Genomic DNA, 25,030 nt, shown 5'->3' on the forward strand with positions numbered 1-25,030 from the left:
CCTGTAAGAGAGTGAAACTAAATGGGATTCAAACAAGTGCCCAACTACCCCAGTAGGGCTTTGCGTTTCATTTCTATATGTTTTGTGAATCATGGCATCCTTAACGCATTTAAATGAACTTATGTTCATTTAGTTCTCACAACAAACAAACAACAAGCAATGGAACATAGGCACACAAAAAAACACGATTTTCATCGTTCAAGATTTTAAATTCCAGGCGAAATTTCTTCCGCATTTTAGGAATCATGTTTTATTACGAAAAAATGAAGTAATTATTTCACTTATTGTACAATGTAAGAAAAATTGAACGGTATGAGAAACAAACGACGAGTGTTAACGATATATCGTCGAATTCTTTTGGCAAATTCCGTATGAAATACTTGGGACCAGTCTCTACTTTCTGTAATGGTACCCATTATGGCGTAAACCTTATTAGGTAAGGCTCAATCTCATAATGCTTTAACATACTTTTAAATCGAAAACATATTCCCTTCAGCCTCAAGGATTATACTATGGGGGATGTGATTTTACCGAATGGGAAAGCAAACGGAGTTTAGAGAAAAGCTTTTAATTTTAACTATTAAACCCATAATTTATGTTTTGTATTGGCTTAGGTATTTTAAGCAGACCTATACTGTAGCTTAAAATACCAAAACGCTGATGTGTGTTTCATAAGCGTTTGATTTAATGACTCGGTAACAGTGGTCTCCCTCTAATTAAAGACCGATCCCAATTAAAGACCACCTCTAATTAATGACCACTTTAACAAATTTAATGTCTCTTAATATCTCTGAAAAAAACTCTGAGAAATAAAAGTGGGACGATCCCAGAAAAGACGAAAAAAAAAATGTCTCTTATCTTCATTTCCTAAGGAGAGACCAAAGCTGATAGAGACCATATGGACACCCCGGTCCCAAAAGTGGTCTTTAATTGGAGGGAGACCTGTATAGCTTTTATAACTAAAGCGGTATAGGCATATAAAAGACCTACATTAACACATTTTACATTATTCATTCGTTATTCCTTTGAACAAGTAACTCATGAACAAAAAAAGAACAAGATAATATTCGCTCATACAGGTTATCTAATTAAATAAACGTAATCATTTTCTTTAAACAAATATTTTATATACAACTCTGATAAATATACCTTATTGACATCATGAGCACACGATTATTCAATATAAACTATAGATACATAATTATACAATAATATATACAAGATGCATGTCTATCATGCCAGTATAAATCCAGTTAATTGCCCATCGTTTTTTATTAATTACATTATAAAATAGACCCAAATAACATGATTTTATTCTCTTGGACGTTTATAATATTACATATACGCCTAGTGTCAAATATAATAAGAATTACCAGTAATGTACGCCATCCAACGAGTTAAACAGAGGCTTCTGATCAAAGAGGGTACGAAAATAATTATTATAAGTGGGATTGGTATAGTGCGCACAACGTAATACAGGCTTACTATTACACATTTCATTTTAAAATATTAAATATTAAATCCTAGACATAATTTGCGTGGAGTGGCATGGCTTACTATAACCATTCGGAGCGCCTGTATTCTTATAGAGCGTTATTACTTAACAGTTGATCGTTAATAGTGTAAGTGGCCATACAATGTATCCAATCTTCAACAAATAAACTGTTAATTAATAAAACTCCATAAATACAGACGGTAACATAATGTACGCCTATGATTTGTATATTTATATCTTGACCTTCGGCACTAGTAGTACAGAACTACTGCTTGAATAAGCATTCCTTCTCTAGATACTAGCCTTGTTTTATGTAACCCGACAATTACAGAAAGAAACGATGTTATTAACGAATCTTGACACAACGTTGAAGAATCTGCCAAGATCAAAGCGCCTCAGGAATAGAAATCAAATCGGCGCTATAAAAATAATATTGTTTTGAATGTGGATGCTCCAAACAAGAGTTTTATTATGAGGCTCATGGGAATGGAGTTGTTTAGCCAGAATTTTCACGAATAAACTATCTCCATTCCCTACGAGTCAGAAAAGATTTAGCTTATAGAGAATACATGGTTTCATTTTGTAATTGACGACTTTATGAAGAACAGTAAATAAAATAAAAAGTATTCCTCAAGGGAATCTATTTGTAGGTGTAATATAAAATGGCGAAAATGTTCCATATAATTCTACGCAATCGTAGTTGATTGAAGGATTATTTCAATCATTAGTGTAGAACAGATGAAGTTGTATTATTAGCATCCGGAATAAATCAACGATCGTCATTTGCACGTGTCAGTTCACGCACATCCGCATTATTATTATATATACCCAGTCGTTGCGACGTTCCATCCTGAAAAGTTCCTGTACACAGATAATAATAGGGTTGATGGCACGGCTGGGTCATACGCCTGTTTATCATACGACATCGTGGTTATCGATATTCATTTTATAGTTATCGTTTATTGAAAAGTTTTTCGAGATTTGGTTACTGTTCTGCTGCTTTGATTCATGTTGAACTTTCCAGATATATGTATTGTTTAATTTACAATGTAATAGTTCGAGATTATTATCAGTAATAGTAATGTTTTTTACATTGTTGGCATCCCAGACCTCCTGACGGATAGATGGCCTGTAAGGCGGTAATTTTTGTCCACTGTTGAACCGCTCGAAGTGTTTTTCTTCATTTTTCAGCATCCTAGCGGCCAAAATAATTAGAATAAATAAAATACAGGCTCCTCCGATAGGAACGGCTATCACTGCTGCCCGGAACCAGACGGCTCGATTAACGGAATGGTAAGGTTGTGTGTTTCTATTATCTAAAAGAAATACAAAAAAGGAGGGAAAAAAAGCACATTAGTAAAATGAAATAAGATGTAAATCAAAGTTTTTTTTCAAGAAAAATGACTCATCATAAATTTGTATATCTCTATGTGAAACAGTCTGTAATTATTTGTAATTTCTGATCAATAAATACTACACACCTAATCAAAGATTCTGTTAATGTCATTTTCGTTATTATTTAAACAGAGATTATTCTACAGTAATTAAAATTCCGAAAGCACGCCATCTACGATAGGTAACACCACAGTTCCAATATTGATCCCTGTGAGATTTATTGATATGATTCCTGAAAAACAAAAATCTAAAGCTTGGAGACACATGCTGATACAGTTACAACAAATTGTCACTTCGTGTACAATAGTCATATTCGATAATAGGGAACTCTCGATTTGCGCGACGATGCGACGCTAGAACGGAATCATTCATGCGTGACCCGTCCTACCAGGCGTCCTACGTTCTCTGCATACGTAGATTTTGGCTAAATTGCGTCCTGAATCCACGCGACGAGAACTTAACGTTCTCGCAAGCGCAGATAATTTTAGTGACGTCATTACGTTCTACGTCCTACCGTCGTCGTGCAATCAGAAACTCCCTACTATTATTATTTTATGACGAGGAAACCTGCACATGCGCAGACATCTTACAATTTTTACATGCTCTTTAATTCCTCTTCAGCCTGTCACTCCAGCCCCTCACCTGTTTTAGGGCTCCATCCTGAATTACGGGAGAATTTTAATAGTTCCTTGCCAGATATTTAAAGTTTTCAATGCTTTTCCCGAATACCGCTATTACAGTACTTTCATTTGTACTTCTTATAGCCTTGAGCCTGCAAGAATTTTGCGCCATCCATATTGATGAAAAATATATATTTTTACAAATTCGTCCAATGTAATTGCTCGAAGGTCTTTCGTAAAATTTAATGGCGTATATCAGCCTTGGGCAGTTTACAATACTACGAATAAACTTTGCAATCCAATCAAACGCAGTCATTCGTATACTTTCTGACAGCCGCCAATTCTATCAATATATATATATATATATATAAATATATGAAGACAGTGTAAATAAAGACTTTATGATTAATACGATACTTTCTTCAATCTAAACCGACTATCAGACGATTGCCCTGAGACGTGCTGTGTGAAAAACAACACATTTCTCACCCTCTCTCTGTCTATCTCTAACACTGATTTTGGTCATGCCGCCCCCTATTGATTACTCTATGAAGCGCAAGTAAACAGATTTTCATATGATAATACTGTACAACACTGTACAACATTATATAAAATTTATTTCCACCCACAAAACAGCTTTGGTTGAATGATTCCTGTCTTCTCCTATTTAAATGAAGGCTAGTACCTACCAGAACTTTTAAGCTTTACTACAATTTTATGATTAAATTAATACAGCATGTACTTCATTCGCATTGATATAACTTCGAGTAATTAATATACAGTTAGCCGACTCCACCAACAATGAACATAAAACTGTCTCTAATTCGCAGCCAAAAAAGCGCAAATCAGCTGTAATTGCTCCATCGACAACAGCAGAAAAGACGAAAGACCAGCAGTGCGTAACGTACAGTCACAGTATCAATATCACTAGTATCTGTTTATTGCGAAAACCCAATGGTCCGTATGCTAGGCGTCATTTATTCTAACTGCCAGACCAATGCAAACACCAACTAATCGAATTTCTACCGGGATATTTTTTAGCGCATTACTGGATAGAAACACACAGTCGTTTCCATCTCGCAGACACTATTACAGATAATTTATTCTAACAAACAATTCCGTATTGAGACTCTTTGCCTTCATGCATTCATTACTTTTAAATCCGCTGTTAAATATTTAACTTAATATTATTTTTATGAGTTGAAATTAGATTTTGTAGATGGGTTATATCTTAGACTTCCGCGGAGGGTTGGGTAAACTTTGTTTTAATTACAAAATGTCGTTTTAATTTAAAGACAATCACAGGCGTCATGGATCATCATGTTGATTGAAGTAACTCATTAATCGCAGTCAATAATATCAGTCAGTAGGTCGCGATGGATTGTTTCATAATGAAGTGTTTATGTTGAAAACATATCATCAGACGGCTCAAACGGCGCCAAGAAGGAGGCTGATTTTCGTATTAGGCGAAAGTGCACGCTTTTTGTTGCCATCAGCACTGAATGACTTGCGCAGCCCGAGAAATAGAAGCAGTCATCTTTAACGAAAAGTACACTCCGCGCGAGGGCCGTCTCCCAGGAGAAATGCGGCGTTGACGGTACTTGCAAGGTCAAATAACCTCATACTAAAACAGTAGGTTATTACATAAAAATTATAAGTAGTTCTTGTATGAGGCTTTTGCCACTAATGCTGACCAACGTACATGATACTTATGCAAAATTGTTGGCCTAGGTTCTTCTTATTTAAACGCTTGCGAATTTTCATTTTCATTAGATAATTGTTGGGTTAATTAGCAAGAAAATGAACGTCTATATCTAGACTCTTTTTGGCAACGAATGGTCATGTGTAGATACAATAACAGACCTACATTGTTACAAAACACAATAAGCAGACGAGACTTAATTTTTGAGTTGGTCTATAATACAGATTTTCGGCCCTGAAAATGTATGGTGCAGAAATTGAATGAAGTACAGTAATGATACGCCGAGTGAAATCAATATTGACGGATAGTAGATCATCGGTGATTACGTCACCCTAAGTGTTGAAATCTCTCTCCAGTTCCGTAGTGTGTATTAATTATTATAGTTTCTGTGATAACAAATTTCATAGCGGTTTTATGTATGAACGAGTAACGGGTTAGAATCGCTCGCTGTTAAACGTTGTTTCTATTGTAGTGAGGCTTAGCATGGAAGGGCCACTGAGCAAATGCAGACAGCAGGGCGTCGTGTCGGTGATGACTTGGCTCTTTGAGCTTTTGTAGTTTGTTCAATAATAACACTGACGATGGATATACCATATTTTTATTCACTTTTCTGAAATATTCACATAGCCTTCAATAATATATAATAATTGCGTTTTTTTAAACTACAACGCATGCTTACTAATAATTAAAGTTAGTTAAACTACTACAATCTTACATTAGTTTGCTCAAGTTTGGCTGAGTTTTTGTTGCTACGATTGACTATCATACTTAACTACGCGTAGCCTTATACGCGCTGGCCAATCCAATCTAATCAAAATGAACGATACACACGCGCCAGAGGCTTATTTTGTGACAGTGGCAGCTTTAAATATTATATCAATACGCACCACGTGCTAAACATACCAAATAAAAAAAAAACCATGAAGATACAAAACTATGATAAAAATCTAAGTCATTATATGCAACACAGGGTTTCCTTTACTAATACAAGTGTAATGTTACATCTATCAACTGTGGGGTATGATATAATTATACTTTGCATTATACCTGCGTGTCTATCGGACAGGCATGTGGATCGTGGTACGGTATTTAGACGATAGTAGTATATATATACTTATTAGACTTTGCTGCCATCATATTTTAAAACTTAAGCCTATATATATACTGTCTCTTATACACATCTATTATTATTATTATTATTACAGTATTATTATTATGATCATTATCATTATCGTTATCATTATTATTATTATTATTACAGTATTATCATTATCATTATTATTATTATTATTATTATTATAATTATTGTTATTATTATAGTTCAGTTACGATCTGGGAATGTTGCCTTACATTGGTTATAAGCCAATTATTGTATAGGGCTATAGAATATAACGACTAACCATACATATAATTATTTCATCTTTTTTTTTAACTTTCATTCATTCATTCTTTCTGTCTCTTATACACATCTAGATGTGTATAAGAGGTCGGCTGATATTCAGAGCCCTTTTAAATATAAAATAGTGTGAAGTTTTATAACTAAAGTGTAAGTATAACGGGCTTAAGGAGTGGAGATGCTGTTAGTCACAGGTTTTGAAAAGTGATCCTGGGATCGGAAGGCAAGGTTTCTTAACCACCAATTACAATGGGCATCTCCGCTTAGCAACAACAAACTATGAACTACAATGATGTTAACCATGATTTAAATGCAAAAAAAAAATTATGAATGTAGTGAAAATCGCTAAAATTACCCAGTTTATTGTTACATCAAACTTCAAGGCCATATCTCTTATTATTATGGGATTTTTTTTTTCAATAATATCTATAAATAAAATAGGTAGGCCTACCTTAAAAATGATTAGCCTATGTTTAATTTCCACGCTCAAGTTAAAAAGGCGAAATTGATTAAGTTTAGGCTTTTAGTAGTTTGTGAACTACTGCCTTTTACTGTCCAAATATTATAAAGCTTAAGTGATTTGAATTTTGATTTGATAATTTTAATTTTTAAAAGTATATATCGACCTTGCAGCGCTATACACGATCTGTCAGCCAAATATAAAATGACTACAGGAAGCATCTATCGAACAAACATTGGATTTAAACTCATTTCAAAGCCACTAGGCTAATTTTGTTGACAAGTACCTCTTTCTCTGTCACAAAAAACAAAAAAAAACAAAACAAAAACAAAACAGTCAGCAAAAATATTATTAGTTATCAACATTAAAGCACGATTAATGAATGTATTATGTGAGCAGCTAAGTTATAATTACAGTTCCAGCTGCGTGGCGGGTTAACCTGCTCACGAGAAGTGCATGGAACCCCACTCTGTCTGATTATGTCATTTATCGTTCCATACCGTCAAAATACATGTTTCCCATTAACTAAACATCACACACTGCGGTGTGCTCGCCAAATACTCTTGAGAATTATTTTTTTCCGGCTTGTCAGGGTCAGCTCGGTCCGGTATGTCCCCAATTACGCGAAATGTAAATCACTTTGAACTAATAGGGCTATACCGCTGGAACAGCACACATCATCGGATAGTAGACGTTTCACATTGTAGTAGTGGTAGGGCGTCCGAGAGTCCAAAACAACCTTCTTGGATGTAAGTACTTAATTTTAGGTTAAGAACAGAGAAAATATAAAATATATATATATATATTTTCTTTCTCTATTCTTCCGTCTATTGATGAAATACAAATGATGCAATTGAATTCAATTGAAATACAACTAGCAAACAATTAGGCCTAAACTATACTAAATTAAAGAATCAACGCAGTGCAGACCTAACTTTATCCCTTTCCGACTAGTTTGCCGAAGTCCACTTTGCCGAACTCAGTTTGCGGAATACCAGTTCACCGATCCAAAATCATGACAACATTGCCGAAACCCAGTTTGCCGAAATTCACTTAAAAGCTATGATACAGACCAAACTAGTTTGCGCATGCACGATAAATGTGCGACACAAAATAATTACATTCTAGGAATGTATCAAAATATTTTCAATAAAATAATGGCCCATGTTATTATAAAACAAATGGGTACAATGGATTAATTTTCTAACATAACTTGTTCATTTTAGCCAAAAATCTTACGTTGTCGTAACTTTAAAATACCTAATACGTGTACAAAACATCAACAACAATTCTATTTGTAATCAGTTGAGTTTAGTTACTTAAAGATTCGTTGTTCAAATGCACGTACGGAAGGCCTACGATGGCTATAGATAGTATATTATTTATATAGAATGTGATTCGATTTTAGTTTGACAGCTACCTTGGCCAAGGCATTGAAACGAACCAGGGAACGTCGTGAGAGTGGTTAATTGGACAGGCGACTACTGATGATTCAGTCAGTTCCTTTATCATCTATTTTGTACTGTATATTTAACTTATTTAACTCTAACTGTAGGCCAATTTCAAGCATGTTACAATGCAGGAGTATAGTAAATCAAGACGAGTGGTGATTGGTCATGGTCAATATACAATACAACAAGAATTATCTTTCCAATATTACATATACTGTATTAATAATAATATGATAAATGGATATACTTTCAAACACTAGCAAACCATAGTTTTCGTTCAGTGAAATTCTCTACCATTAAAAACCAATGTATTACATGTTGTCGTTCACACAGAAAAACTCTCTAACCTTTCTAAACTAACTTTATTAACTGGGAATATTGCCTTACATTGGTTATAAGCCAATTATTGTATAGGGCTATAGAATATAACGACTAACCATACATATAATTATTTCATCTTTTTTTTTAACTTTCATTCATTCATTCTTTATTTAGTCAATAACTTTCCTTCGTCCTAAGGTGTTTATGCACAGCGCCTTATTTTAGCAACATGTATTTCATTTATTCAATATCAGTGATTCAATCTAGCTCAGAAACACAAACAGAGCCAATGGAATTGAACCAGACACACAGGCATGCCCGTGATTCAGGAATTTTAATACCTGCATGTATCGACCACTTACCTACTTCATTGCTGTTTCCTTCCGGAATTGTAACCGGCCTGTCGACCCGTTTATCGTAATTGCACATGTCATCCGTGCAACATTGCACAGCCAATATTTCACGCGTGTTATTAATATGTTCCTTCGTTTGGCACAAATTTTCTGGTAAATCCTGCACACAACCGTGTCTATATGGACGGCTGCCTTGGAACGGGTCTTCGATAAATTCTGTGTAACAACCGTCGTCAGACTTGCACATATAACTGTATAATACGCAACTTGGTGCGTTGCAATAGCAATGTATTTCTCCTAAAAGAAAATATAGAGAATATAATTATTGATATTTCTCGTCTAAAATATTAGGCCTATATTGTACATACTTTACTTCATAATTATTATAGGCCTATTTTGGCCGTCATAATAGGAATTGTCAATTGTTACGGTATTTCCATACCAACTTTTCCCAATCCATACTGAAGCCGCTGTGATCTACCCGTCTGTCTAAAAAATGTAAATATTTTGACCCATATATCCTTGATTGGATGTGATGCTCGAAAATATTGTACTAATTACGTAATATTCTAAATGTACGCGCTATATAGACACGCATGCGAAGTCTGAGAAAATTCATATCAGTGCAGATAGGTGATAACATCTCATTAAACTTTAAATATGATGAGTGAAGAACGTCTAGATAAACGAGAACATAGGCCTAATATAACATATATCATCACACACGCTCCTAGTAGAGGTGTGTGTGTGTCCGAAATATTGGAATTGTTTAATTCGAGTTCAATTAGTATTCGAAAACACATTGATTTCACTCTCTCTATAAGCCTCTTGTGACTTTACTCACATTATTGTCGACTTATTTTTATATACTTCTCTCAAGAGTGCAGTGAAAAAGTACATGTTTTGCGGACTAATTACACAAGTTATTTTATGGACTATTAGTAGTATTGCTTGTGTTTTCAGCCTATTATTATTAGTAGAGTGTGGAATATGGAAATAACGATTGTGTCGACTTCGTTTCTGATTGAAAAAATGTATACAAATACGCCTTATTACGAAAGCATCGTAATTTTAACGTATTCATATGAACTGTATCTTACGGACAGCCACAGGGAAGAACAGTCTGGTCAATTTGCATTAAAATAAAGTTGTTTAATGTTATGTTGTTTTCTTTATACTGTACTTCATTTACCTTCGTATAAACGTATACTTTCAAAATAAGTTTTCGCTAATACTGTATGCGAACTATTTTACTAAATCTACGGTACTTATTTATAATTATTAGTACCACGCCACCCATTAATGTAACAATAACAGTATCTTTTCCCAGTACAAATTACGTGGGAAACAGCTCAGTTCAAAAACTTTATAAGTCTGCCAATATAAGTAACATAATATCTGCGATAATAGACGACCAGAGAAACACTAACAAAAGTTAAGTCAATTTGCATTATAGGAACTTCTTTGACGTCTATAAATTTGCTATTTTATTACTGACTGAAAACAAAGACAGTTTTCCGACGGTATTCAACCGTTTGACTGCAGATTCTCAAAGCTTTTGTGTACAGGCGGATCATATGTCCTCTTACCTACCAAGCGAGCAATTGTTTTTCTTAGCACAAAACATCGAAAATTGGTCACTAAGCCACTAGTCTGTAACTAAAGAAAGGGATTCTTTGTAGAATATGGTGGTGGTAGGAGCCAGATGCTGAAAACCCAAATCTAGAACAAAACTCGTGTGAATGATAATAGCGATGAAAACGTTCAGTGCTTAATCGATCGATGTCTATGTAACAAATACATGCGCATTTGCAGCCAGTGACTGGTTCCACGGCGGACTGGCGACATCGTAGAATTACAATTCAAAAAGGATGAACTCAAGTATAACACATTTATTTCATTTCTACGTACTTGAATTCTGTCTAGATCTATTATACTACCCAAGTCAGGTTCATTTCCCACCACTTTGATAGGACCACTAGTTTTTACGACTGGCGTTATGTTGTACTACCACAAATGCTATTAATATTATACATTAACTACTATAAACTCCGTACTACTCTGCTGCTGCTACTACTACTGACAGCACTAGTTACTGCTGCTACTACTACTACACTTTTTTTTAAATAAGAACCAGTAAAATTTTGCCCAGGCTCGGTGTTCTTATTTTTTGGCCAATTTCAGGTTCAAAATGTTTTTATTTTGTTCTTATTTTACACACTTTTCAAATATAAAAAATTATTATTGTACAGCAGTATACACTGTACTGGGAGGTGAAATCGGCCCTGCAAAAAATGGCCTCTGAATGTAAGGCCCAACAAAAAATGGCCCCACAAAAAAGGCCGCGGCTAAAATTGGCCCCATTGGGAGGTAGGTACACCTACTGTACTGTATAATAGAGGGTATTGCATAGTCACACCTACTGCACATAAGGTACAGATATATTTTTTTGGTTTTTCTAGTTTGACATTCTACCTCAGCCTCAATTTGTTCTTATTTTGTTCTTAATTTTTAAGCAATTTCAGCCTCAGTGTTCTTATAAAAAAAAAGTGTATTACTACTACTGATGCTGCAACTGCTATCATCACCATCAACACAACTATTTGTAGTATTATTTGTTAGTACATACTTCAGATATTGAAATATTATTAGGATAAAGCTGAAGTGTTTGATAGCAGTTTAGGTATCACTTTCTATAGATGAAAGATTTAAAACCTGTTGTATACGATTGATAGATATATTTATCGTTCTTACAATTCAACATAATGCAGGTAATTTCGGTTAATGTTTTAGTTCCTTCAATATAAAGCATTTTAATAACCTTTATTTATTTTTTCATTTATTTATTTTTCTTAAAATTTAAAGTTGCATTATTCCGAAATAGATTTGCAAGTCTATTGCCATTTCTCCTTAATACCACGGGAGTTGAATATGATATTTCCCTCTTTATAATAACACTGCAAAAAAAAAAAACTTTATTAGGTCAGCGAACTCAGATATTTAAATTTAGTTATCATCAACCATTAAAAAGCAATTAGTTTCCATTACTGTTCGTTCGCCAGACAACGGCTGCATTGAGAATTACAATCGTTGAGCAAATCGATCAGAACTGAGGACGAGGCGTCCACTGTCTTCTGATTTCCACTGTTGAAATTGGCAAACAAAAGGGACTAAAAGTTGCCTTTTGTCTTAAGTGATAAGCCAAAAATTATATGGCGATTTTCGGGCGGCAGTTAAGCGAGGTCAGTCGATTTTGTATGCGTTTTCTTTACAAATGATTTTCCTCTCAAATGGAATAACGTAACCAGCGGACATACGATACCCTAAGGTGGTCACGACTTGTGTCTCGGTTCCAGTTTACTTTATGAAATATATAATGAGACACAAACACAATCGTTAAACCAATGACTAGACTGGCCAAGGCTATAATATAGTCAGTCGTCTGGTGATATTATCATCATTACTGCTTATAACAAAAGACAGGTTAACAAAAGCAACACGAACAAAAAACGAAAACACAAACAAAAGAATTGAATATTATCCTCATCATCATATTATTATTATTATTATTATTATCATATGCATCGCCCTCATATTCTCATCACGATCGTTACCGTCATGATCATGATAATCATCATCTAATCATCATTACCGCAATCATCATCATCGTCATCATCATTACTATCATCATGACATCATTAACACCACCAACAATTTATCATTTCTATCATTATTAATTTGGTGTCCGACTATCAAAATTTATTTAGATACCCAACCATAATTCTTAAACGCAGAGTTGCCCTAAGACAATGAGTTTTTTAGAAAGAGGCAAGTCATATGAATCGTTGCAATTGGCCAGTACGGCGTATGTAAATGAAAGTGAAAGAAAGAGCATTAGTCGGTCTACAATACAGAATGAATATTATACCGTAACATCCACAAGTATTCTCTTTAATTACAGTACAGGTTTAATAGATCTACCATTCCATGATACACAGGCCTGATAAGACCGTAATTGTTTCTACGAAGACCTTAAAAATAACGACTTGATTATTAGTCGGGTAGGGCGGCATGTTAACCACTGATACTCTCCAGTGCCTGGTAACTGCAACATGATTAGGGTACTGTACAGTATTTTTAACCATAGAGGTCCTTACCTCCATGAAAGTAACGTAAATAAAATGCCAACTTAAGTATTTAGCGATATCAATTGAAATTGAGCAGAGATGGAATGCTGTTATCGTAAAGCCACAAGAACATGCAACACCATCCGGTAAAGAACCCAAGATGGTTGATACTTTTTATGTTTCCAGATAGTTTTTCCTCGCCTCTGGGCATTATGGCGTTCACTACATCCGGCGACTGTAGAATGGTAGAATGGTCAGTACAGACATGGCGGAAAAACAAATCAGATATGGTTCAGACACCTATACACGTGGTTAAAACTCATCCGAACTCTGAGACAATCAAGCTCGTTTATGATTAAAATCAATTACGCATAAAATCAATACAACTCCGCGTGTTTGGATAAAAGATGGGCTGGTAATAAATATCAAATATGAGCTTGAACAGTGGATCTCCCCGAGCTGGGATCCATGATTAGAGTAGGCCTATACATTATTTGTATATGTTTATGAACCTAAAATATTGATGAGTATTATCTATATTCTTTGGTATTATATGCTTTAACAATCCTGAAGATATTCCCGAATGATTGACACGACACAAAATATTATATTCCATCGCGTTACTAGGAAACGCATTATCTGTTTTAGAGTGTCACCATGGCTAGCATTTCGGATAATTTACAATTGCAGTCACTACTATAATACGCGAGTCATTGTATTGCAAAATGGACGATTTAAATATAATGCATGTTCACGGCAGTTTCGTATAATTATTGCTCCGAGATCACCAAGAGTAGACACACCGTGAACATGATCTTCACTCGACGAATAGATTTTCCTGCCTACAGTTTCGTTGATTGATGACATGATTACTATATCTGTTACCGCTACACTCGAATGTATATCATTACCGATAGATTAAACTGGATGGTGTTCAGCAGGTCCATGCCCCGTCGACGAGTAACATAAATCGTCATAAATTTGCAAAGTGTTTGAAAGCTTTGTGCAACAACACCTCAGCGCAAACAGTAGCATGGATTACCAGTATCATAGCATGAGAATTAGAATTAATATTCCAGCGATTTTATAACTTAGGGAATGGGGATATTCTGTCCTAATAAACATTATAAACTAGGTTGATTTATTATAAAGGAAGAAACGGTTATTGTTGCATAATTATTAGGCATATTGCCACCGTCATTATTACCATTATTATCAATATTATCATCAATATCATCATCGGCATCGACATCACGTCTTTTTGTCAAAGGCTGAGAATCGTATTTATAGATACCGTGTAATAACTGATTTCTATAAATTTCTCTTTCTTGATGTCCGACTACTCTTTTATTTAAAAATAAGAACACATTTTATAAGAACACTGTGGCTGAAATTGCTTAAAAATTAAGAACAAAATAAGAACAAATTGAGGCTGAGGTAAAATGTCAAATGATATTTTTATTTTTAAAAACTAAAAAAACCAAAAAATCATATCTGTGCGGAAGGTTTGACTATGTAATGACCCTCTATTATACAGTACAGTACCGATTGGTGCAGGCCTATCTAAATGTTTGGAGTCATTTTTTCAGGGGCAATGACTTCGAAGTCAACCTGCCCCTATATTCATTCATTTTTACATTTATACCGAGGTGGCAATCTTCTCCATGCGTATGACTATGAGAAACAACTAGGCCTACTCTATATAATATCTTTGTGAACCTAGGACGTATTACTGATAGGCCTCCAAGCTCAGATAAACACTCCAATTGAATCAATAGGGACCAATAAAAGGTTCTTGAATCTTGAAATGAAGAAATCGTGCGCTGTGTGATCAGTGCTCATAGTAAAGATGAAGAATATTATCCGCATCAGTTTAACTCAATTTTAGTGTTTTGTTGGGCAATCGGGCAAGATTTGCCGTTTATTACAGGATTATTTGTTGCATGTTTAACTACCATATGTACACTATGATGTTGACTTTATCAGCTCTAGACCCCGGAAATGAGTTCATGTTACTCACTACATGACGAATAACGTTAATCTGTATCTGTTCGGATCAGACATGATTTTTAATGGTGATAAGATTAGGCCTACATGTGTTTCCTCGAAGCCAATGGTGTCGATGTTAATGACTCCCTTCAGAAAAGGAAGTCTCATTAATTCATAAAATAAAAATGAAAAAAAAAAAAAAAGCTTGTCCCACAATATATACGGACCTATTGTATCAAATTGTACAGGCATAGTGTAAATACCATACTGGGGCCAACCGAACCGATCAGAAAATCAAATCAGTGTAAAAGAATAGGGATCGATGATGGCGGTCAGCGCATCGGAAACGCCGTCCGAATCTCCAGCTCACCCTCTTAATATTGTTAATATTGTTGAAATAAAAATAAGATTTGGAAGCCATCAAATAGTAAACCATGTGTAGGCCTTTATAGAAGTACAACTTAAACCGACAAGTACAATTATTTAAATATTTAAAACTTCGAAATAAAATATTTTAATTCTGAAAATGACTAGAAGCAGAATAGGCCAATCTAGTTCGTCTGCAATTTCCAAACACGGGACCTCATTTCAGCCGTGGGGGGTTGGAGGAGGAGAAGGAGGAGGAGGATGAGGAGGAGAATGTAAATCTAAGTAGTATATGGTCTACACTTAAAAGCAATTTTACTATAACTCAACAATTGCTCGATATGGTACGGGTGAACCATATAACGTGTCTAATGTTCGAATCGTGAAGGTATCTGTTCAAACGATTCATGGAGGACCTCTGCTAAGGGGCAGAGTAGTGGTAGTTCAATACTATCATTAGGCTTGTAATGATAATATTATTACAGTGTTTAAAATTGAGTAGGTGTACGTGAAAGTAAGTAGGGCAAAATCTCTCCTATTTAAAACACGCCTCGGCTCGCCGGTTTAAGCTCGATTTTATGACAGGTAGAGAAGGAAAATTCATGGGCATCTTCCTTCTCCTCCAGCCCGCGCAGTGCATCTGTTCTCAATATATCACGTCTCGGTCGGGCTTATTGCTATTGATTTATTCGCTGGCAACACAAACACGGCGTGGGACCGTCGAAAGATATACAGAAGGAGACTTCGTGGAATAAAATAGAATTTTATGTAATGCCGTAAATGTTTGTCTGAGTGATCGAAACCTATATACAGTTAGGACAGTTAGTTTACGTAAATTAACATGAATACCCAAAAATAACAGCAGTAGCATTACACATAAAAATAGTAAGAATAATAACATTGATAATATAATAACTGTATCAATAATAATTATAACAATACTAATTAATAATAATAATAAAACTAATACTTATAATATTTAATAATAATAATATTAATAATAATAATAATAATAATTATAATAATAATAATAATAATTATAATAATAATTAAATACTATTATTATAATGAGGCCTAGAATTTATTTAACATGCCATTAAAGGAGTACACAGGAATAAATAAATATTGTAAATAAATAGAATTCATCACGTTTACTGCAGCTATGTCGGCAGACGACTGACTTACAGTTCGGGGTTCAAGCCAAGAATGAGAACACGCCGCCATTCAAGAATGTAAATCATACATTATACGAGGCAGGGTGGGAATTCCCTCTGTCAAGCTGGCAGAGTATTGGCCTCAGCATGGCCTCAGATATCAGCAGAGAATAAGTGCCCTGCTCAAAACGAACTGAAAACCAGTGAAGGGGTTACCGGTATATGCTGTGATTGATTCACAGGTGTGCCCAAATTACAGGTGCATTGAATTATAATATCCGTTTAATATCAATAATGTTAATGACTGAGGAGTGACAAGAAATGTTAAATCTACGGTACCGACAGTGCCGAACGAAAATATTAATGACACAAACTTGTGCGTCTTCGTGAAATCTTTACACAATTCTGGGTCTGACCGGCCTAGGTCTGCATTAAGTCAAATATATTTCTTGGTGGGTTGCATTTAACCTACTGTAGGATGTCCTGGATTGCTTGGTCTGAACTAGGTCTACCTTGGTCACTTTATTCCATGTAAATGGGCCAGTAGTTGATATGCTTGCTTCCTCCCACGGTCTGTTTAAGTTGCCAAAAGTTTAGTTTTTTATTGAAAACAGGAAAGAGAAAACATATTTATCGCCAATAATAACACTACAGTCTGACGTATGAATTGGTCAAATATCGCACTTACAGTACATTTTGTAGTAAAAAGTAAACAATCAGCAAATCAGCGAGAATTGATTTGTCTCAATGCGATGTGTCTCTGTGGATATAACCTATGATATGATCTTTAAAGCAACTCAATATTTTAATTACATTTTCGAAGTGATTTTTAAAGATTTACCATAGCCAATTTTTGAATTTTATTCCATAAATTCAAGTTAAATATTACCTTCAAATAAGCAGTTTCTTTAATAAGAAACTAAGCAACTGATGTAAAAGTACAACACATGCAATAACGCGGGGTATGCCCACAGCTCTGGTTAAAAGATATGTACAGTGTTACTACGTTCAACGATACAGAAAAGTGCTTTAGGCGTATTTGTAAAATTGTAATTCTCTCGATTTAGTACACTCACACATATCAAATCGTTATAGAGCAGAGATCATCTGTGGTTAAGAGAGTAGAGCGCGAGGTGCCACAAATCTGCATCATTTTTGAAAAACTCTATCTGCTCATCCGCTTTCGTCTACTAGATAAGCATATATGTATGAAATGGAAAGATCGCAACTAGGATATAGGGAAAGCGGCGCCGGAGATCTGGAAGCCGTGTGCGAATAAGTTGAAAGATTTTTCCGGGTGTTTTTAAACTGCTTTAACTCTAATTTACATCCGTCGTAAATTTGTAGGCCATGGTAATGAACCTGTTTACTAAATCGCATGAAGAGCAATTGAAAGTGGTTCGGTTTGTACATTATTGACTCGTGTATCCAATGTTTAATAGCCCGTGACTCATTCTCTGTTACAACCCAAATTAACTGCAATGTTGAGATAGCAGACTTGTACAGTATGTGCATACCGCAGATAAAAATGTATGCATTCATATAAATATAAACACAAACATAACAGGCCTGCAGATAAATAATGCATAATATATGTTATTCTGAAGGTAAACTTGATAAAGGTCTATTACCGAAAGTACTCGTTACCTGTTGTTTTCAAATAATATCTTCCGCGTATCTCCTGTTTTTTTTTAATAATTTATATACCCCTATATTTGTTTGCCTATCCAGCTAATTTTTATATTATATTATATGTATATAGGCCTATTCATATTATATATAGACCTATATATATATATTTATATATATATAAATCAATATAACCTTTCTTTGATGATATATATACAATACAATTTTACTACGTGACTATGGTTACCGTACTAGCGTATTTCAACAAGGTTAACCCTTATATTGCATACTTTTAAATGGTTTGTTTATTTAGTAGACAGCAATAATCATCCCTAATGGCCATATGATGACACTAAAGAGTAAATTTCCGTTTTGCATATTGTTTGAAGCGGCTCTAATCAAAACTCATAGCCTAATGAGTCATCCTACCAACAGAACGCGATTTAAAGTGGCGCACGTGAATAAGCCACAGTCGCGCGTACTAATGACGTTTAAAGTGTGTATTACAATGCAAATGCAGGTCTACGATGTAGGGTCAATCACGAGTAAAGAGTCAAGGATGTTAACATTTTCATAGAGCAGAAGAATGATAGCGCTTAATATACAATTAGTACTGTACCGGTATGCGAACACGATATGAGAGTACACGAGCATACAAAAGTATCAAGCAGCAATGAAGGGCGTATTACTTAATTCTTACTATCAAAAATTAAAAAAAACACAGACAGACAATCCGACGTCAGTCAAGTTATATTAAGCTTTAATATATACAATAGTTATTGTTTTTTTTTTCTTGTTAAATGTACAGCACTAGAATTACCAAGGCACTGTGTATACGATCGGTAGGTCAATGACATCAACTGAATTGGAATCGGAAGTTAGTTTAGCTCGGCGTAATGACTGCAACAGCCAAGTTCTGCTATAAACTTGGTAGATACGGTATGATCATTTCTTCAAGCGACTCTCGAGAGACACGTCATGATTAATTCCGATTCTCAATTCATCCTGGTCTGCTTGAATGAAATGAGAAAATCCTGTACTCTCTTGCCTTCATTGCTTGTGATGCATAAAGTAGCTGACATCGTTTGCGCGCCCGATACGTCAGCTCACGAACGTTTTTTAAATCTCCCTGGTTTTACTTTTAAACGAGAATATAGGCTATACGGTACCTGGTAATTCTTCTTAATGAACAAGATGTAGAACACCCCTGGAAAACAAGTTATACCTACCAGCTAAAATCTTATAACAAGAATAAAGGTACGCTAAATGTGGTACTACGGGCACACCTTCTAAATTAAGTCGCCCTCCATCGTAAATTATTAGACTTAACCACACTTATCCCAAGATGTTATATTTTCATATTGTAACGACTTATATTAAGTGGTACCAGATTTAATATCATAATGAGCAATAGTCCGATATGACGTAGGCCTATTATGGTGTAATGTTATAATTTTGCAACAAATCGCAATTGAAGTTCACATTAATAAATAAATAGGCTAAATGGACATTCGACGTCCTCCGAGTAGAGACATTTTCAAGTTGCAATATACGGAAGTCATGGAAAAATAAGGACATAATATTTTAAAGGTGTTATTACGCCAGATATATCATTTAATATTAATAAAGCCAAAGAATTTGGGAAGGGGATTTCCAGCGGGCCTCGGCGATATTATGACTAAATACATGACTTTGGGGAGGGAGAGAAACTAATTTCCTCGCCAGACATTTTTACCCGCATGATTGCAGTGCCTCTTCAATCAAAATAATATTCTCTATTTGTTATTTGGTAAAAGGAAGCTGAAATAGTAAATACGCTCCGTGATGAGCTGAAAAATGAAAATTCAATACATTAATGATCTATTTAATGTTTATTCTACTTTAGATTTATTTATATAGCCATCTTATGGCAGACGGTATTAAGAGGACGGAATTAGCGTACACAAATCGACGTGATGTAAGGAGGTGATTAGTTTCATTTAAATCTTTAGGCTAATGTACATGCATCAACTCAATCCGACTAATCGTATTATTACATAAATAAAACAAACAGTAATAGGCCTAGATAAGATAAACAATACATTAGTATCAAAACGTCGACATCTACAGACAGGAGAAGACGTGAAAACACTCCACCCGGGTGTCCATCAGTATTGTTACTAAATCCACGATTGAAGCTGAGAACGCTTGATAAGTAATAAAAATAACTATTGTAGGCCTATTAATGATAAACTGACTAATGCACGAAATGAACAAGATAGTGAGATTGTAGCGTCTACAGTGTGGGGCCTGCTCAAGTAGTTTGTCTCTGTATAAGAATAGAAGCAGACGGCTCACTTGACTACTCTATTCTAGTGAGATGGCCATGAAAAGGATTATACTGAACCAACAATGCGCGGACGCCGTAAAAGAGATATTGATGTCCAACTAAATCCTAGAATGTTTTCCCAGTCATTTAAGAGTTTTGGTCGACTAAATGTCTAAACAGTAATTAGCTATGTATAGCGGATTATCTAAAACTAAAGGTTTTTACAGGTACCGTAAAGCATGGCTTAAGGGACCTCGGTCGATTTAACTTCAAACCACGAATCGTTCTTTTTATGATGTAGCTATAAAAACAACGCCATAATTGTATACAACAGATACTAATCTAGTTACTGTAGACCAAGAGGTAGCCCTACAACCATCTTTCTATAACAATATTAATTTATCTGATTTGTGTACCTCCATGATGCTTGGATAGATCTTGTTATTTCTGACATGCTTAGGCCTATTTTCTACAACAGACAACATGAAATCTTGAATATATAGGCCCTACAGGACAATATTGCTGCCATCCATCAGAACATGAGTTATTGCCGCGGGCTGTGTAGACAAGGCCGTTATGGCCCAGTGAATTTGTGTTAAGAGAATTCTGGATTCAACATTCTTGTTTTTTGTTGGTTTCATTCCGATCAGTTAAACCATGGTTAACCATAGTATTCTGAAAATCGAGAGACATTAATTAAACACAATTATTCGTTTATAGTTATCGAAATGAGAAAACTAGACAAGTCTTAAAATAGCAAGGACTATTTTTGTCGATTAATTAACGTTCGGCAGAACACTGTCTTCAGGCTGAAGTGGGGAAACAGCCGAAATAGGTTGATGGTTGAGATGACACCGAGTCGATTGGGCATGTGCACACATCCTCAAAATGTGGCCACCTCACTGTGACGTTAACCGAGGAAATACAATCCCCTATGTAGCGTCTTGCAATAATTGGTTTCTGGGCCTACTTATTTCTGTTATCTCAAAGAGTGTTGTGCGTCCCATGGGTAAGGGACGTCGACAGAATCTCGGATGATTCCCAAGTATATGCAAATCTCGGCTGCCAAGAATATTAATCAGTTTTGATAAGCTACATTTTAAGAAAATCATGTTTTTTTTTAAGTGAATGTCATCTATGAATCATGACAAGACAAGGACAACTTAGTTTTATCCTTTTAAGATGAGTCCATTAGTGCAAAGATATCCGCTAATTATCACTCGTATTCACGCACTGCTTCAAACTATTTATTTTAACTTTCAATTATAAACAAATATATCCTCAGATAAAAAAGCCGACTAAAACGGCATTTTAAAACTATCATAATTGTCATATTTTGCTAATAATTAATGGTATAACAATAAATTTACAGTGCCAAGATAATAGTAAAATAATAGGCCTAATATAAATATTTAAAAAAAAAAACAAATATGAGAAATAATAAAATTACTGATGATAGGCTTAATTAAAATAACAAAACATAAATAAATAGTTCAGATGTATTAAAAGAACAATTTGTACCGGCAAACAACAGAAAGTTGTGCAGGCCTATAAAATAGATGACTAAAATATATATATATATATATTTTTTTTCAAATGAAGGACTGCTAAGCAAACGAAATACTATAGAATAAAACACAAGCAGCAAGTTTGTGATATACCGTAACATTTTATGACCACCCATGAATTTTAAGTAAATCGGTGGTGATATACGAATTAGCATGGAACCGTGTCAATTATTTATAAACACTGTACAATAATTGTGCTAGATAGAGTACCGTAAAACCCCGATAGAAGCACAATGGGCTTAATCTCGAGAAGAAGCCCATCTTGAATTGAAGCCCCCCTCTTTCGTTTTCAAAAGTAGCCTCGGAAAGAAGCTCATCTTAAGATAATAAACATGGGCTTTTTCGAGACAGTACATTATACATACACTGTACATGAATTTCAAAAAATAAAAATAAATAAAAACACGCTTGGTTTATACAGTCGTTTAGGTGATTGAATACCGGTTAATACACTCTCATGGTACAGACTGATGTTACAGTGGCCCTATTTATTGTTTTATAATAATCCCCAAAATGTACAGCATTCATTTTGAAAATAAGCCCCCTCTTCTGTTTACTTTGCAGAAGTAGCCTCGAAAAGAATCACACCTCGAAAAGAACCCCATCCAGAGTTCGTTAAAAAAGGAAGTCCAGAGCTTCTATTTTCGAGGGTTTATGGTGTGTATGGTATACAGTAGATTATATCTGTGATTTTCTCGTTCCAACTTAAGTTTTTAAAACATTGCACTGTTGCAGTGTGTATACTACGATGACATTCGTATTCGTCCTTCGGAAAAGACATGGAGTTGCACTTCCCTTGTGTATACTGGCCCTTGAAACGGAGTCAACATTACACATGCATAGGAGAACAGAAGTGGTTGTAAATCAATATTGAGCTTTTCGATTATAACAGATTTTAGACGATCACGGTAGAACTATATAGGAGAGTATCACTCGTTGGGGTCATATGGCGAACGACATAGATGATTAAAACCTATTAATTCAGATACTATTCAAAAATTGTTGTCTTAAAATCTTGTAATATTGTAATGATAGTAGTTACGGTATACTATCTAACAATAACAATTAATAATAATAATAATAATAATAATAATAATAATTGATGATGATTAATAGTATACTCCTATTGTTAATTACTACTAATAATAATTAATAACAATAATGTCAATTTTTAAGTAGTACTTATAATTTTATTAACTTAAAAAAGTACGGTAGATAACCAACGAACTATGCGTAGTGGGGGTATGTTTAGCAATTAAGTGCACAAGCTTTGTCAATTCTGTAATATACGATACACGGACAGGGCCCAGGAATGAATTTTACCACCCCAAGTGCGATGTCAAGATTGGTACGTCCATCAATAGGTCCATGGATGGTACGTCTTTGGAGCCTATACCAAAGTTAATACTGTACAAGCATTTCCGTCGTGGTCTCTTTTACTAAGCCTAAGGCAGTGATTAAAGTTTACGCTATTTTATATCGAATTACTATTCTTATTTTACCGAAGATAAGCAAAGATAAAAAAAAAGAAGAGACTAAAGAAAAGTCATGACATCATACAAGAAGAAAGCGACTCATTTCGGTGTATTAACTAATACGAATGCATCACATTATATTGTAATACAGTATAAAAATACTTTTTAGATAGAATGTGTTCTTTAAGTACAACACTTGTGATTAAATAATAAAGTCCTTCAAAGGCTGGTTTAACAAAATAAATATATAGAAATGACCAAATACAGTCAAAGTTTGATTTGTTTAGCGGATGTTTAGAGAGATTGTACTGGACTGGAAATGCTCGGGAGGTTAGGTTAGGCATATAGAGAAAGAAAATAGAAATAATTTTATTTCTCTATGGTATAGGCAGACCAAAATGAAAATTAAATTAATAATGCATCTTTTATTAATAATCTAGCACATAAATAAATGGTGAGATTATTGTCAATGCTTACCTTCAACTTTGGAAATGATGAGAGAAAATAACGACACGATCGTTACTTCCCAGGGTATATGCAAAATCATTTTGACAGGCAATCCTTAAACGTTCTCTGTGAATAAACTACAGTAGTAAAGCGTATACGTCAGCCTAGATAAATGTAGTTGTTTAGTTCCAAGATAGATACACACTGAGCTAGGCTTCCTGCAAGAACTATTCAAATAGAGACAGAATGCCTGTTTAATATCCTTTTCCAGTCAGGCAACTGATGTTGATAAAATTGCGCTCAGTACCACACACAGTAGGCATCGGTGGTCCTAACTGCGATCACTTTAAGTACACTTACTGCATGGCTGGCTTCACTCGCCTGTCTGCAGTATCGGGTAGGCGGAGATAAAGGCGGGTCTTAACAGCGTAGGCTAATTAGTAGATAAATAGCAGCGGGCGCCGACTCGGCGCCCAAGTTTACGTTGCAAATTAGCGAAGTGTAAAGCACGAAACAATCAATGGTGAACTGTTCTATTGCTTGTTGTATTGTGACTACTGTTTGTGGCGAATTATACAATGGTAAAGGACAAGGGCTTGTAACAAATCCTCACAAATATTGATGGACTGAAATCCTCAATATAAATTCAAAGTCACTGATGTCTGGGTTGACCGCTATTCATAGGCTTTTCGTCAGAGTATCATCTTTCACCGGTCCGCACTTGTACGCTGTGTGTTTTACACCGATTTACCAAGCTTCTGTGCACCCAATTTG

At 34.9% G+C, this 25,030-nt stretch overlaps 1 protein-coding gene across 1 annotated transcript; it reads right to left on the minus strand.

The window, feature by feature from the left end:
- Nucleotides 1-188: 188 nt before the first annotated feature.
- On the minus strand, nucleotides 189-25,030 carry LOC117122687 (BMP and activin membrane-bound inhibitor homolog). The gene is made up of 3 exons (XM_033268371.1): nucleotides 24,287-25,030; nucleotides 9,203-9,490; nucleotides 189-2,811 (listed from the first exon to the last, which is right to left on the minus strand). Exons 1-3 carry the CDS (start codon nucleotides 24,354-24,356, stop codon nucleotides 2,411-2,413), a joined length of 759 nt encoding a protein of 252 aa, XP_033124262.1. The 5' UTR covers nucleotides 24,357-25,030; the 3' UTR covers nucleotides 189-2,410.

Source organism: Anneissia japonica, unplaced genomic scaffold, assembly GCF_011630105.1.
Source record: "Anneissia japonica isolate Jap-2015-1 unplaced genomic scaffold, ASM1163010v1 scaffold287894_len555002_cov174, whole genome shotgun sequence".
NCBI classification, from domain to species: domain Eukaryota; kingdom Metazoa; phylum Echinodermata; class Crinoidea; order Comatulida; family Comatulidae; genus Anneissia; species Anneissia japonica.